The 16,715-nt window shown below is 36.6% G+C and overlaps 2 protein-coding genes across 2 annotated transcripts; one reads left to right on the top strand and one right to left on the bottom strand.

The window, feature by feature from the left end:
• Window positions 1-863: 863 nt before the first annotated feature.
• Window positions 864-7,237, top strand: LOC127452072 (heme oxygenase-like). Its single transcript, XM_051717247.1, has 6 exons — window positions 864-1,072; window positions 1,283-1,394; window positions 2,542-2,757; window positions 4,567-4,839; window positions 6,697-6,745; window positions 6,843-7,237. Exons 1-6 carry the CDS (start codon window positions 1,032-1,034, stop codon window positions 6,968-6,970), a joined length of 819 nt encoding a protein of 272 aa, XP_051573207.1. The 5' UTR covers window positions 864-1,031; the 3' UTR covers window positions 6,971-7,237.
• A 39-nt stretch (window positions 7,238-7,276) lies between these two features.
• On the bottom strand, window positions 7,277-15,895 carry LOC127452060 (DNA replication licensing factor mcm5). Its single transcript, XM_051717224.1, has 16 exons — window positions 15,568-15,895; window positions 14,906-15,032; window positions 14,595-14,723; window positions 14,225-14,397; window positions 12,433-12,588; window positions 12,179-12,348; window positions 11,924-12,095; window positions 11,718-11,829; window positions 11,449-11,592; window positions 11,221-11,286; window positions 10,891-11,067; window positions 9,442-9,554; window positions 9,210-9,338; window positions 8,274-8,416; window positions 8,022-8,149; window positions 7,277-7,829 (listed from the first exon to the last, which is right to left on the bottom strand). The coding sequence occupies exons 1-16, from the start codon at window positions 15,735-15,737 to the stop codon at window positions 7,728-7,730; spliced, it is 2,211 nt and encodes a 736-aa protein (XP_051573184.1). The 5' UTR covers window positions 15,738-15,895; the 3' UTR covers window positions 7,277-7,727.
• Window positions 15,896-16,715: the final 820 nt, after the last annotated feature.

Genomic DNA, 16,715 nt, shown 5'->3' on the forward strand with positions numbered 1-16,715 from the left:
ATTCAAATCTTTCAGGAGTTTAGTTTGTTTCACATTTTTAATTTTAATTTCGGTAACACTGTACTAGTCGTTACATTAGTAAATGCTTATCATGAAATAACAATGAACTATTTTACAGCATTTATTAATTGTTAGTTCATTTTACAGCATTTATTAATTATTAGTTCATTTTACATTAACTGATGTTGACATATTCAACTTCAAATGTACTTAAAAAATGTACCAGTACAGTAATGTAGAAATTAACATTAACCAATATTAATAATTCTGTAAAGTATCGTTTATTGTTAGTTCATGTTAAGCAATGTAAGTGAATGGCCTACAACCTTACTGTAAAGTGCTACCAAAATGTATTTATTTTTTAAGAAAAAGGTGTATTTTAATTGCCTGAAAAATATTAGTCTGTTGTCATTTTCCAAAGATCTAAAAAAACACCTGTTTTTTCAATCAGCAAATAAGTAAAGGCATGAAACTACACCGTCATAGTTTTGAGGTTTGCCTCACTCTCTGCTGTGTCATGTTTAGTAGTACACCAGTGAAGAAACAGCATAGTCATGAAATCAGAGTGCAAACTAAAGAGCCGCCCACAACACAGCGACATTTTAAACTTTATTAACATTTACAACTTCATAAAACACCGTAGAACTTAAAACTTAATACACTTAATGAACAACATACTTTATAATGGATGAAGACATTTTCCAGGTCACATTTTAGTTCTGTTTCACCTCATGTGACTCTTATTGCAGAGTCATGAGTATTGCAGATTTCTCTGTAGAAAAACAGTCATGGTTAGCATGTGCATGCAGGAACTACATCATCATTTTCACTTCCCATTTCAGTAAATCTAGATGGGAAGGAGGGTGTATAAAAATGAAGTGAGCTCTCAGGGAGATCACATCATTGTAAAAACGGTATAAAACACAGGATTATAGATCTACAGCAAGGAAGCACATAAGGACATCTACGCCACAAGAACAGATACTTCAATACTTCATTTACCTCTGTTACAAACATCTATTGTTTTAAGGATGGAATCCATGCAAAACAAACCAAAGGACGGCACTGACAGGTAAAAATGGTTTTTAATGTTCATTCAGTCACAGTAATTGAAATCAAATTGCTTTTATAGTGATTACAAATACAACTGAACTGCATAATTTAGGCTTGAAGTATCAAAAATAACACCAAGAATGGAAAGCTACAAAGTATACAAAGTATAAAATACACTGATTGGCTTAGAAAACTACTAATGACTAATTGTCCTGTATTTTTTCAATAGTGATTTGTCTGAGCAAATAAAAGCAGCCACCAAAGACAGTCACATCAGAGCTGAAAACACACAACTGATGCTCAACTACCAGAAAGGACAGATCACACAAACACAGTATAAGGTAAAATTACAAATCTAGACATGATGCATAGAGTAATATCATCAAGAACAAATATTTGTTACTGTAACATGAAAACTGGTTAGATTAAATGAGATATAAAACGATAGAGTGTTTCAAGGAATGTTCCGGGTTCAACACAAGTTCAGCTCAATCGACTGCATTTGTGGCATAATGTTGATTACCACAAAAAATAATTTGGACTCATCCCTTGTTTATTTAAAAAAAGGAAGAAGCAAAAATCGCAGTTACAGTAAGGCACAAGTATAGCCACAAGATGTAAACATTAAAATACTCACTGTTTTAAAAGTATAGCAACAAGATGTAAACATTATACATGTAAACATGATTTTAATGTGATAAAATTGCTTACTGTATACAGTTATATCCAATAATATAACTTCATTGCCATGACGATTCGATGCCGTTTGACCCTGTAAGTGATTTTATAACACTAACACTTTATAATAATTGTGTAGAATTAAATATATATATATATATATATATATATATATTAAATGAGCTACCAATTCAATTGGTACTACCAAGGTTTTTGAACATGTAAAATGACAGTAATGTGGTTTATTACAATGGTATTTGTATGTACCTTGGAGTACTATGAAAACATCATGGTACATGAGTATGGTTATCATTCAGTACCATGTCAAATCAAAATACCATGGTATTAGGTGGTAACTCTTTGTTTAATAAATTAATTTATTATTTCTTTGATTAATTGGATAAAAAATGTTCTTTGATTAATTCGCTTAATTTGAAAAATATTCCAATTATTATCTATTATCTTCTGTATTTTATTGATAAAAAGGTGCTATTCCATATAATCTTGTCCAATGCTCTCCTTAAAACAATTTTCAAACTGAAAGCTAAGTATATATATATATAAAAAAATACTATGCTATACATTGTGTGCAAAATAAGGTTACAAAATAAATCAGAGATAGCTTTTCGCATTATTAGAACAATAAAGTCGCAAAAATAGTGAAATATTTTGCAGTCTGATAACATCACTCTGTATCACCACAGTACTTTTTTTGTTAGGCTAACCTAAGCTAACTTCAACTGTGCTTACACTATAAAGCATACAAAGTAGTTGCTCCATGTTTTTTTATTGTATTTTCTGTATTTCCAGCTTCTGCTGTGTTCCCTGTATGAGATCTACCAAGCGCTTGAGGAAGAGCTGGACAGGAACTGTGATCACCCTGCAGTCCAGCCCATCTACTTCCCTCAGGAGCTGGCCAGACTGGAGTCTCTGGAGCAGGACCTTGAGCACTTCTTTGGATCTCACTGGAGGAAGAGAGTAACAGTGCCTGCAGCCACCCACAGATACACCCAGAGACTGAGAGAGGTGAGTCCGTACTAAGGAGCATTATGCTGATAATTGACTTGATCTCTCATCATACCCTCATGCCATCCCAGATGTGTGTGACTTTCTTTCTTCTGCTGAACACAAACAAAGATGTTTAGAAGGATATATCAGTTCTGTAGGTCCTTTCAATGCAGGTGAATTGTTTCCAGGACTTTGAAGCTCCAAAAAGCACATAAAGGCTGCATAAAAATAATCCATAAGACTCCAGTGATCTCCAATAATCCATGTCTTCAGAAGCGATATGATAAGTGTGGGTGAGAAACAGATCAATATTTAAGTCCTTCTTTACTATAAATTCTCCTCCCTGCCCAGTAGGGGCGATATGCATGAAGAATGTGAATCACCAAAAACAAAAGAAGAAGAATGTGAAAGTGAAAGTGGAGATTTATAGTAAAAAATTATTTCAATATTTATCTGTTTCTCACCCAGACTTATTACATCGCTTCTGAATATATGGATTTAACCACTGGAGTCTTCTAAATTAATTCTATGCTGCCTTTATGTGCATTCTGGAGCTTCAAAGTTCTGGCCACCATTCACTTGCATTGTATGGACCTACAGAGTTGAAATATTCTTCTAAAAATCTTTGTTTGTGTTCAGCAGAAGAAAGAAAGTTATACACAACTAGGATGGCATGAGGGTGATTAAATAATGAGATAATAATTTTTTTGATTCCTTAAAGGGATAGTTCACACAAAAATGAAAATTTTCTTATCATTTACACTTCCTCGTGTTGTTCGAAACCTGTATGACTTTTGCTCTTCTGTGGAACTTAAAAGAAGTTAAGCACAATGTACAGTAATTGCAGGTTTTTTTCCTCCTATACAATGAAAGCATACAGTGTCCACACGTTGGCAAGGTCAAAAAGCACACACACACAAAATACCATAAAAGTAGTTTATATGTCTTGTGTGCTATATTCAAATTCTTCTGAAGACAAACGATAGCTTTGTGTGAGGAACAGACAAAAAGTTGTTATTCCCTGAAAATATATATTCACATTTATTGCATCAATGAGCGTGTTTGCATGCATGATCTTTTTCAATTATAAATAATAAGCTGACAATATGTGGACAAGTTAATGCCTTAAACGGTTTTCTGTTATTAGAGTAAGTAATCAAAAACCGATTGGCACAAATAGATTTTTGGCTGTTATGCCGATTTCGTGTTGCATGTAAACACCTTTACTGGCATTCTTACGACTCATCAAATGTGCGCAAACGTTGTGCGCAACGTTATACGTTTTGGCATCAAAAGCAGAGAATAATCTGACGATTTTAAATCTTATGTAAAAACAGTATCCTTGTGTTGTCCGATTTTTTTAATTAGCTGATTGTTTGTCATTGGCAGCGTATTGGTGTGCATGTCAACACTCTCAGTCATTATAAACGCTGTTGGTTCTTGCATCAAATGATAGATTGCAACGCAGCAAGTTATACAACTTAAATTTCGATCAGTCAAATGGCTTCAGAAGTCTCGGAATATACCAAAAGGGTTATACATACTACTTTTATGCTGCCTTTTTGGAGCTTAAAAGACACTGGTCACTGTATGCTTTCATTAACTTGAAAAGAGCAGCATCCACATTCTGCTGAACTTCTCCTTTCATGTTCTACTGAAAAAAGAAAGTCATATGGGTTCGGAACAACATGAGAATTGGTTAAAATCCCTGTGGGAGTGACCCCTGGTTACCATGTATGAGGATATGAAACTTTATTTTCTGAATTCAAAGTTTTTCAATTCCTTTCAACTTTCTCAAAGTAACTCAGCAAACTTTGTTCTTCTTAGATTGGTAAGAACAGCCCGAATCTTCTAGTGGCTCATGCTTACACTCGGTATCTCGGTGACCTGTCAGGAGGGCAGGTACTGGGCAAAATTACTCAGAAATCTTTGGGACTGAGTGGCAGCAAGGGAACAGCTTTTTTCTTGTTTCCTGGAGTGACGAGCCCCAACAGATTCAAGCAGCTGTATCGGAGCAGAATGAACAGCATCGAGTTAATAGAGAAAGACAGACAGGACGTGCTGAAGGAAGCCACCAAAGCTTTTGAGTTCAACATTGAGGTGAGGAGTGACAATCTTTGGCAGAGAGTTGTGTAAGACCGTGAGTGTCTGGTGCAAATGAGAAGCTACACACTGCATCAGTTTGGGTTAAAAAAAATTGTTGCCAGCTGAAACATATTAATCACTGCAATAATGATCCAATCATTGGCTCTTAAGTATCTGCTTATTTAAATCCAAACTGTGATTTATTTTTTTTTTTTTTTTTTTCAGTGTATAAAATACAGTAAGGTATAAAGATAGTGGTTTTACAGTGCAAAGAATTTCTAAATAAAATTAAGTTAATTTTTTGTAAATCATTTTTAAAGATTTTTTCAAAAGCTCAATTTCTAACAAAAATAAACGAAACTTTGGTTGGTAGTTTGCTCATTTTTGTTTATGGATGTAATATTTGCCATGCAGAATAGAAAAGTTTACCCCATACTCCACAATCTTGTTCTTATTTGTATAAGTACAGATGACATCTTTCAAAGATAAACTATAGACAGTTTTTCATGGGTCAGATAAGGACTAACATCCAACCAACATTTTGAGGATACTTCACAGACAGTTAAAAAATGAATTGACTAATTCTTCCTCATTTACACAACAAAATGCACATTTGCTATAAATGTCAATATATTTAGATAAAGTAGCCTTACAGGGATAAATTGCATGTAAGATTTTAAAGTGCACGTCTTTAACTTTGTTCGAAATACGGATTTAACCAAGCTTTTTTCCAAAGTCAGAGATTTGAGCATTCCAAAAGAATTTCCCTCTAGGAAAAATCTTATGCTTTGACTGAAATATTTGTCAAATACATTTGTTGTTACAGGTGGAACTGAATAATCTGAAGCCATCTACTATTAACTCTGGCATTCTCCTTTCATTACTCCAAAATTATGATGGCTTTTCTTTAACTGTATAATACCATTTGGGTTAGCTTTCACAACCGATTGGAATTATTTAAATGCTACAGGAAAATTGTATGAAAGCATAAAAAACTCATAAGACTTAATATTTCCATTTTCATCAAATAAATCCATAACAAAGTTTACATATCTTCCAAACTATTTGCGTTAAAATAGATTTATTCCTAGAGGTAATATGATAGTTGTTCCGAAGAAGCATTCTGTGTGGAGAGAAGTTGTGATGGAAGCAAATTTTCCACGACAACAATGCTTGCTGGTGAAATCTTGGCAATTTAACTGGCAATTTTTCAGGAAGAAAGTTGCATCCCAGAAGAAATGGTAGACCTCCGAGCTTCTTGAAAATGCAATGTGGGATAAAGTACCATAATCGCCAGTGTACCGCCCACAGAATGTATATTACTTTAATCCATGAGTGAGAGTGTCCAATAATAGAGTGGTTGATGAGATTCAGTGAGTAGCATTTGACTGGTCATGTGATCCTAACATGGCAGCCCCCATGAATGGCCCCTCTCCATGTAGAATAAAATGCCATGTATGCGTGAGATTTGAAATAATCAGATTATACTCTACTCGTGATGACAATACCAAGTCATGTGCACAACACTTGCGCAGATTGGATACGTTTTTACATGCAACGCATAATTGGGGTAATGGGCAAAAATTGACCTGTTTCGGCCGTTTATGACTTTACTCTGATAAAGAGAGCCGCTTGAGAGGTTTGCATGACCTTGCACGTTGTCGGCTTAAGCATAAACGGTTTAAGAAAGTGCATGTAAACGCACATTTTTCTTTAAAGTAAAAATAAAAATACAACAAATAGGTGTATAAATACTTTACAATTTATGTATTTTATCATTTACTGCAATGCATTATCATTACAGTAATGAAAATAAGATTTTATGAGACTCACCCTGATGCTTGTATGCCTATTTGTGCTCTTTCCAAACAGGTTTTTGATGATTTGCAGAAAATGCTGAGCATTACAGAAGAAGCTTTTAGTGAGTATGGAGGAAATATATATTACTTCAATATTAGACATAGCAGTAACCATATACAGTAGGAAACCTTAATTGACCCTTTTTTTTTTTCATTTAGGTGAGAAAGGAAATGACGTAGCATCCAGCACTCAGTCAACAAATTTCTCCAGCTCTCCGGTGCTTCAGTTTGCATTAGGTGTTGGCATTGCTTTAGCAACTGTTGGAATGGGGGTTTATGCTTTTTGATCCTTTTTTATATATATGATTTCTGTATCATTCTAATACCATGAATTTAAATTACAAGCATAAGGTTAAATCTACAGACTGATCTTCATTAAACACTAATCATGGCTATTACAATATATGCACTCAGTTTCTAATCAAGTGCATTGATTTTTTTCTCCCAGTTTAAGAACATATTTAAGTATTATGTTTAAAAAGTACAAAAATATGCAATTGTTTCTATACATTCTTGTGAAATATATTAAACATTGTGCACTTAAAACTACAAAACAGACTTGTGCCTTTTTATCTAGAAGAGGAAGACAGACATTATAATTTCCTAAATGCTTTTATTATGTTTCCATACAAAATATGACAATGAATTGACATTACATTCTTAGATTTTTAGCTCCAATCAATGAAACATGTTCATTTTTGCTTGGCGAAAATGTTTTTTTTTTAATTTTTTTTTTTTTTTTTTTTGAGTAACTGAAAACTTACACTGACAGATCTTCTGTAATGAATCATGGAAAGGGACACACTTTCACCAGTCCTGCATATACTACAGAAAGTTAAATCATACTTTACCCAATACTTCATAAGATTGATAAACAGGATATATAAAGCAAAAAAAAAAAAAAAGTCCAGCCAACTATGTACAATAAATCTGAATTTTTCTGGTGTTGTCCATCAAGATCAAGAAGTCTGCGTTTAGATGCCCATCAGATCTCAGGTGCCTTTTTAACAATATGTGATTAACAAACACACACAACCTCTCTTTCTACTTGACTCTGTAAAGCACCTTCCTCTGCATGCGGTGCTGCAGTTCACCCCTCCTCATCATCAGATGAAGAACCTTATGAATGGCATGTTCTGGATACTTCTGCTCAGAGAGAGAAAAGAAGAGCATTTCACTGAAAATGTTTTTAACATGTTTTAAAACCCCAGTATGGATGCCTGAATTCACTCGGCTTCCAGTATATATACACCGCTAAATGGATCATATATTAAAAAGAAGTTTGTAGAGTTCAAAATTGGTCAATTGTGCTGCAGCTCCTGGAATTCTGTGACGCACCTGTTTGGTGAAGTCCTGTATGATACTGTGCTCAGACACCTGTGAGCCAATAGCAAAGCGTCTCTTCAGCTGTTTCTCTATGCGAGAGATCATCTCTTGATCTTCCTGAGAGGTGAATCCTTCAACACCTACAAACACACCGCACTACTAAATTACACCATCCACTTCAATTCATATAGAGAGGCAAGTATAAATGTCAACAGATTCAGGGAGCGTATGCACTATTTGACATTTCTTTGTCTCAAAAAGTACCTGAAAGACTGCCAGAGAGGGCTGCGTCTAGTGTGGACACCTGGAAGAGTCTCAGGGCTTCGTCTACCTCTTCCTCTCCAGCGATTGGCTGCAGCTTCATCTTAGCAATAGACTCTGCAATGCGCACCACAGCCTCAAGCTGCCTGTGGAAGACAAAATGTATGTATTAATAAACAGCTATCTATCAGAAGTAGACCGATATATCTGTTTAACTGATTCAACGTGCTAATAGTTGCTTTTTGAAATTATCGGTTATCAGCAAATATGTATACCGATATTTTTTTATTCCTCATCATTAAACTAATGAATATATAGGCTATATAAAGCTTAATTTGGTAAATACTTGCATATAGAGCATTGTAAGATTGCCAAGTCTCTGTCATTTCAAAATAAGAGTCCCTGATGTTAGAGGCATATTGGTCCCAAAGGTTGCTTTTTGAAACTATCGGTTATCCTCAAAAATCTATACCAATAGTTTTTTTTTATTCCTCATCAATAAACATCATCTAATGAATATATAGGCTATAAAAAGGCATTTGGTAAATACTTGCATATAGAGCATTGTAAGATAGAAAAGTCTGTCATTTTAAAATAAGAGTCTCTGGTGTATTTCAGACTTGTTTATAGTTGAAAGTCCTGCATAATGTATTAAATCTTAAATTTTATGGTATTTATTGAGATTTTGGTTGCACAAACTGATTTTGGGATTTTATTCATTTTGAACTCTTGTAGCCTCAATGTCTGTTCCCTTCATAGTAAGGAAAGACTAAGAATTTTTTTTATCATTCTATAAATCAATAAAAATAAATATTCGGTCGATTAATCAGTTATCAGACTTTTGGTGGAAAAGTTGGTAGTGGACCTTAGTTATCGTATCAGCAAAATGCACTATCGGCTGACTTCGATCTATCCATATATACTGAAATCAGTAGTTACCTGACAGTGATGGGGATGGACGCACGTCTGTCACTTTCTCTCTCATGCTCCTTCGCTCCGCTCCTCATAAGCACGTATCTGTTCTTCAGCTTCTCTGCAGCAGCTGCAGACAGACGCGGCCCACATTTCCTGTTTGTTAAACATGATGTCACTTGATGCATTTCATTCTGATTGTCAACGTTGAAAAATGACATATTAATCAATGGTTTTATCCGGTGAGATCCAGACTTACGCTCTGGCATAAGCAATGTATTTCTTCAGCATGGCCAGAGGAATCTCTCCCTCTACACCCTCCGTCTGGGTCTGAGCGCTCAGGTGAACGTTCATAACGTGCCGAGCCAACGTCTAAACAACAACAAAAAAAAACAACATATGATATAGCTCATATAATGCAACTGTCAACAGTTTGCACTGAGGGAACTTTGCAACATAAGGAATAATGTTAGAAAGAAACCAGGTTAGAGGTCAATTTCAACTCAAAATATGGCCGTCATGGCTCATGATTCAGACTTGTAGTAGCAAAAGAAGCTAACCAAACCAAATGATTGGTTTATAGTGGGATAGACTGACATAAAATAACTCAATCTATTTTAAACATTTCTAATTCTTTAATAGTTATAAATAGTTTATAAGCCCATTTTAATTGAGACTACATGGAATATTTGTACTTATTTACACTGTATGACCGTCTGAAGTGAACAAGAGGGCAAAAAAAGCGTGAAAATGTAAAAATGGAGACCTAAAGGCCTGGGTATACTTTGTTTTCTGCATTCTGTATTGCCTTATTTTAAAGTATATTCTTATGACCGTGAGCAAATATGAACACGTTCGATGCATGCACACTACGACTGCTTTGTGATACTCTTTTAGTACGGTCAACGACAGGCGCAACTGCCGACAATTCGCTGCAATTCCAAACATTACTAACCGCTACAAGTTATTATACAAATCTACAAAGGTGGCACTGTATAACAGAAAAGAAAATGAAAGCGTTTCACCAGATGCAGAAAATTGTGAAGGACACACAACACTTTCCGTGTCAAAATAAAAGCTCCAGGTGAAAGTGTCATTTCAAAATAAAAGCTCCATCTTGTTTATTCACAAAAAACATTTTCGTAAAAAATAAAAGGTAAATAATGCTTTTTATTAAGCTAATTTGTATCATTGTACATAAAATATTAATATGTATTTTAATGAAAATGATTAGATAATCTCCCTTGTGTTCATTTAGCAAAAAAAAAAAAAAAAAAAGCCTTTATTATTTTTAAATAGATTTTTATTCAACGCTTTAATAAACTGAATCTACTTGGCTACAATTACTTTTTGGATGAAATTATGGTTCCTTCAATAAAAAATAAAAAAAGCTAACCATTTCAGAGCAAATTCATAATTATCGAGTTATATATCGAATATCGTCAATAGGCTGACTTTATCGTTTTTTTGCCATATCGCCAGGCCCTACTGTGCTGATGAACAAATTTGCGTCACACATACTGTGCTTGTTCCGATCAGCAGCGTGGACAACCGAAGTATACTTTGGCCTTCGGATATACAATTTCCCCGACACACACATGTAAACTTTATCTTAAAATCTTGATGCTGAATAAAAAATTACATGGACTGTTTTTCTGTCTATTAGCCATTTACAGTAACTACTCCTACGACTGTCTCATTCACCCACCATGTCTCGCTGTTCATCGTGCTGGTCTTTGATAATGAAGATCATGTCGAATCGCGACAGGATAGTGGGCATGAAGTCAATGTTGTCCTCCCCCTTCGTGTCATCCCAACGTCCAAACACAGAGTTGGCGGCGGCCAGCACAGAGCAGCGTGAGTTCAGAGTGGTGGTGATGCCAGCCTTTGAGAGAAAACACAATTAAGCTACTAAAAGAGTAAACATTGAAATGGCAAGGACAAGAAACAATGATGTAGAGCTTAAGACTTTTTGTTTGATTAGGCAGTAAGCTTCTATTGTTTGGTGCAACAATTAGGTGAAAAATGGCGTTCGTACTTTTGCAATAGAGATGGTCTGCTGCTCCATGGCCTCATGGATGGCGACTCGGTCATCCTCTCTCATCTTTTAAAGAAGAAATAATCTTTAAAATACTAAGCAGAACAAAGCTCTAGCATTTCTGATTCATTGACCACATTACTCTAAAGAAACTAAGCACAAATCAAGACACAAGTCAATTACATGTACAGCACAAAACGAAACCCCGGAAGACTCTCTGAAGCCAACCTTGTCAAACTCATCAATGCACACCACTCCACCATCAGCGAGCACCATGGCACCTCCTTCCATGATGAAACCACGAGTGTTGGGGTCTCGCAGCACTGAGGCGGTCAAACCGGCTGCACTGCTGCCCTTACCAGAGGTGTACACCTAATAGAGAGAACAAGAGATGTTAATTATAACACAGATTCCCCATTATAGTAAACATAGCAAAATGTACACAAAACCATTGGAATTTACATTAGTAGTAAATGTTTATGTTTATTGATCCTTACCCCGATTGGAGAACATCTCTCCACAAACTTCAGCAGCTGAGACTTGGCTGTTCCTGGATCTCCCAGCATCAGCAAATTGATATCTCCTCTGCGTGTCAGTCCATCAGGCAGCCTAACATAGGTCGTATTAACAAAATTAAATAGTAAGGTAAACATACAAATGTCTTGTTTCAATGCAAAGTGCCAGTATCTATCAGCATTCTCACCTCTTCCTGGAGCCTCCAAACAGAAGGCATGCAATGGCCTTCTTCAGATCTTCACTTCCATAGATAGACGGGGCAAGAGAGCGAGCGAACGAGTCGTAGACGGAGGGAGAGGAAGCAAGAGCCCTCAACTCCTCTTCTTCCTGAGGAGCAACTGAAGCAGTGGCTCCACGACCTGAAGGAAGATGCCAAAAGAGTGATGCGTTTCTCAACCCAAGACTACCTAAAATAAGTCCATAATTCTTCACCCATGTTCACCTGCTCCTTCAGTATCCACTTCAATGCCGACGACCCGCAGATATGCTGACCGGATGCCAACACCCGCCCCCTTATCACGACCTTTGGCCTTGGTCTGCGCCACCTTCTTGATGGAGTAGATGCCCATGACGGTTACTCTGTTTCCTGGTACCACACGGTCACACAAGTATCTGGGAATGACAAAAGACAAGCGTGAGACACATGTGAATGCATCATGTGCTGAATACCTAGTTTTTTTATTTGTGTCTACATACCTGTCACAATAGAGCTGCATGTGTCGTGGCATCTCTCCATGAGGAACGGCATCAGGAGCTTCCTGCAGGCGCTGAGTTTGGAAGTCTACGCACACGCAACGGTCTGGAATGATGAAATACGGATCCATGGGACACTTAACACGGCCCGCCTGTTCACTGTGGGAAAATAAAGACAGAGCTTATGAAATTAAAGGATAGAAACATGCTTATTCTTAACATTTAGACCTAATGAAAGGCTTTCGACAACGTTTATAGTAGGGATGCACCGATGTACTGGCTGCTGATATTTATCGGCCAATTTATTGACCAAATTTAAACCATCGTCATATCGGTTATAGCATGAAAATGCAAATAAGAAAAAAACAATGTTTTTATTTATTTATTTATAATTAATTATTAACACACTTTATAAAAACTCTTTGATAGCCACAGTATGTAGAAGGGTTGGCACTCCTCCACATCCGACATAAACGGACGTGACAGTTGTGAAAACTGCACTTACTTACAGTACATGTAGTACAAGTGTCACTTACTTATACTACATGATGAGGGAAACCATTCAAAAAGCTTTGAAAACAGCAGACTTTGACTTCTGAGATATCGATATGATATCCATTAATGCTGCATGATTTATTGAAATAAGATTGAAATCGCAATATGGCTTTGTGCGATTACTAAACCTTAAAAGGCATTCAATGCTGTGAGCAAGCGGCGCTCTCTAGCGGTCTAGATGGTGGTATCCATTGTCTTTTATACCACTATAATACAGAACTTAAAAGGGGGTTTTGTTCTAATGGTTTAAACATTTTTCCATGATGTGGTTGACATCTCCGTGGAATTGCCCAACATATGCATAATTTGTATTTGTTATGTTCTATCATATACAGTACATATATGTAAAACGTGAGTTCTAATTAGTACTGCAGAAACAGAAGTGCAAAAATGTTTTCGAAGTACAAAATTTACATTTTTTCATATCAATCATCATGTTTTCGTATTTAGCTATTTATTTTTCATTTATCTTTCATTGTGGTCCTCTTTAAAATGTTGGCCTGTCATATGTTCAACAAATCCAATCCATGCTCAATGGAAAATATTTATTGTTATAACAGTAAAAAAAGCTTTTGTACCTCTTTGTTAATTTTTAAAGCATAATTCCAAAGTAAAACCGATCTGATGACAAAAATAAGTAGCAAAATATCGGTAACGGCCTATGGGTTTTTGTTAAAATCGGGATAGGCCGGGGGCCTGGATAGCTCAGTGGTAAAAGATGCTGGCTACCACTCCTGGAGTTCGCTAGCTCGAATCCCAGGGCGTGCTGAGTGACTCCAGCCAGGTCTCCTAAACAACCAAATTGGCTCCGTTGCTAGGGAGGGTAGAATCACATGGGGTAACCTCCTCGTGGTCGCTATAATGTGGTTCATTCTCGGTGGGGCGCGTGGTGAGTTGAGCACGGATGCCGCGGTGGATGGCATGAAGCCTCCACACGCGCTATGTCTCCGTGGCAACACGCTCAACAAGCCACATGATAAGATGCGCGGATTGAAGGTCTCAGACGCGGAGGCAACTGGGATTCATCCACCGCCACCCAGATTGAGGCGAATCACTACGCGACCACGAGGACTTAAAAGCACACTGGGAATTGGGCATTCCAAATTGGGAGAAAAAGGGGAAAAATCCCCCCCCCCCCCAAAAAACAAATTCTGTATAGGCCAGAAATGTTCATGTCATTGCATCCCTAGTTTGGAGGTGCGTTATGAATCTAAAGCAATGTGTTTGGCGAAACACTCACGTGTTGCACTTGCGGGGCAAGGCGTAACCCTGCAGGCCCGGTGGCATAGGAATGTTTCTGATAACTGCCCTGCAGCCACGGCACTGAAGACACACTCTGGTGGCCTTGGCCCTTACTGCCGTAGAGGATATGATTATACCAGGAATCTTGACGAGACGCGACACCTGCTCCGACTGCAAATGATATCGACAAAAATAAAAAAGGCAATTAGAAGAATTAGAAACTAGGGGAACACGTACTTATAACTTTCATTACAAGGGAATAAAAGTAGCTTTCAAAGGCCATACATAAGTATCTTCACATGCATTTCTGAATCTGCTTTACATCTGCATTTGCAATATGTGGATTTGGAACGGTTTAATTTGCTCACTTTCAGATTGCGGATGGAGGCCGGGTGGGCATCGCTCTTCAGCATGACCTGTATGTCCTGTACAGTCTCTTCTCCTACAGGTCGTGGGCGTGTGACCTCATCAGCCACTTCCTGCGCTGCCTCCTCCAACTGCCAATCACAAAGCAACATCAGTAAACTCAACTCAAATAAACAAATGCTACTCAAACATAAATTTTTAGAAAATGTCATTTAAAAAGCACCACCACACATAAGTAGGCCTCTAGATTTCTCATAACATCTTGTCTATTTTAGAGGTTATTCCGTTTTATAGAGTTTAGGCTTGTCCTCACCAAAGGCAGGTTCTCGGTGGGCAGTTTGTACAGGGAGTCTGACAAATCTTCATCAAAACTGGCCAAGTCCTCCATTTCCACCTCAATCCAGTACTCTCCCAGTGTGTAGTGCCTCTTGAGTTCATCTCTGCGGGGAAAAATGAAATTGTATAATTAACAGAGTTTTGTAAGGTACATATTATTATTCCATTTCATTAGTGAAAATCTCATAAATTGATGCGAGCACTGCAAAGCAGGGCTTGGGAGTCAAATTTGAATGAATCGGTTCGTTCAAACGGTTCATTCACTGACCCTACAAAATGAAGCGATTCGTTTGTCTCATTATTTAAGTGTTTTCATAACAGAAGCCTTTTATTGTAGTTAAAATATATGGTTAAACCCTAGAAGTTTTACTCTCTAAAGTTCTCTTTGACAGTGGAATTAATAGCGAATGTTTCGCGAATCGGTTCGACTGAATCATTAAAAAAAACGGCTCATAAGAAAGATTCGCTCGCAAAATCGCACATCAAAGGTAAGGGAACAAAAAGTTATGTTTGAAGGAGAAAAAGCAACCTTAGAAGAATATAATTATCATTTGCAAACAATATGTAATAAAATAATATATGCGATGAAGAATCACCTCATTGGTTACATAACCAAGTTAATACTTAAGATTACAATACCTGTATTTGTAGGTGAATCCAGTGCGATCGGTGCCGACTCTAAACTGCCTCAAAAATTCACGAAATCTCTTTTTGATCTGGCTGCGTTTCACGACTCCCTCATCACCAATGGCTTCACCTCCACCGAAACTATCGCTGTAATAAACTCCTGGGTCATCAAATCCGGACATTCTTCAAATATTAAGCGACAAACCTCTTGTAATAAAATATAAACTAGAGTGTAATAAATAAGTGCTGTGTTTGTTAAATCAATTATTTTTTTATTTTTTTCAGTCAGGATCAACGTGTTCTACCCAACAAGACCACGCACAGACTTTCGCGGGAAAACGTTTAGCCCTGCCTGGCTCTGAAGTCAGACTCCGCCCACTCTGTTTATCCAGGGCGCGTATTGGTCGAAAATATGATGCGTCTGTAGACGTCACTGAAAAGGAGGTTCTAAAGTGGCGTGCTGGCGGGAAATACACAAAGAGGAGTGCAGCAACCCGGAACCTTACTTCTTATTTGGCGCGAAATATCAGGATTGTTGAAAGCTGAGAAGTCGGTTTCCAGTTTTATCAGCATACCTTATTAATGTTAAAACCACGTTGATTAAATGTTTTTAATAGTAAAAAAAAAAAAAAAAAAAAACATCATATCGGTGCTGATTGATTTTTATGTGTATTAGTTTTCCAAAACTCTTCAATAGTGGTGAAAACAACACTGAAAGAGTATTGTTGTTTAGTGGATTTTTTTTTTTTTTTTTTTAAATCAAGATTTTAAGATATATTTATATGACTATAAGGGGAAGTGTACAGGTCAACTAACTTGTGACCATTTCTTTAAAAATGTCACCATATTTATCACCTTTTTGCCTTCACAAGTTCATTTTTAATGGCCCTGAGGTTTGACAAATTATTTTTAAAAGTGCATAATAATATTAAATAACTTCACTAATAACTTCACTAATAACTAACACAAAAATGAGCAAAATTCTCTTTAAATTATAAAAAATATTTAAAAAATATTTTAGATGTAGTACAGCACATCACAGGAGATGTCAACTACTCAAATGTGAATTATCAGTGGAGACATTAAATTGCATTTTCTTTTTCTTTTTTACTTTTAGACAGTTTGCATGATCTATACAAAGCACACACTTGCAAAAAATG

This window comes from Myxocyprinus asiaticus, chromosome 14 (genome assembly GCF_019703515.2).
Source record: "Myxocyprinus asiaticus isolate MX2 ecotype Aquarium Trade chromosome 14, UBuf_Myxa_2, whole genome shotgun sequence".
NCBI classification, from domain to species: Eukaryota; Metazoa; Chordata; class Actinopteri; order Cypriniformes; family Catostomidae; genus Myxocyprinus; species Myxocyprinus asiaticus.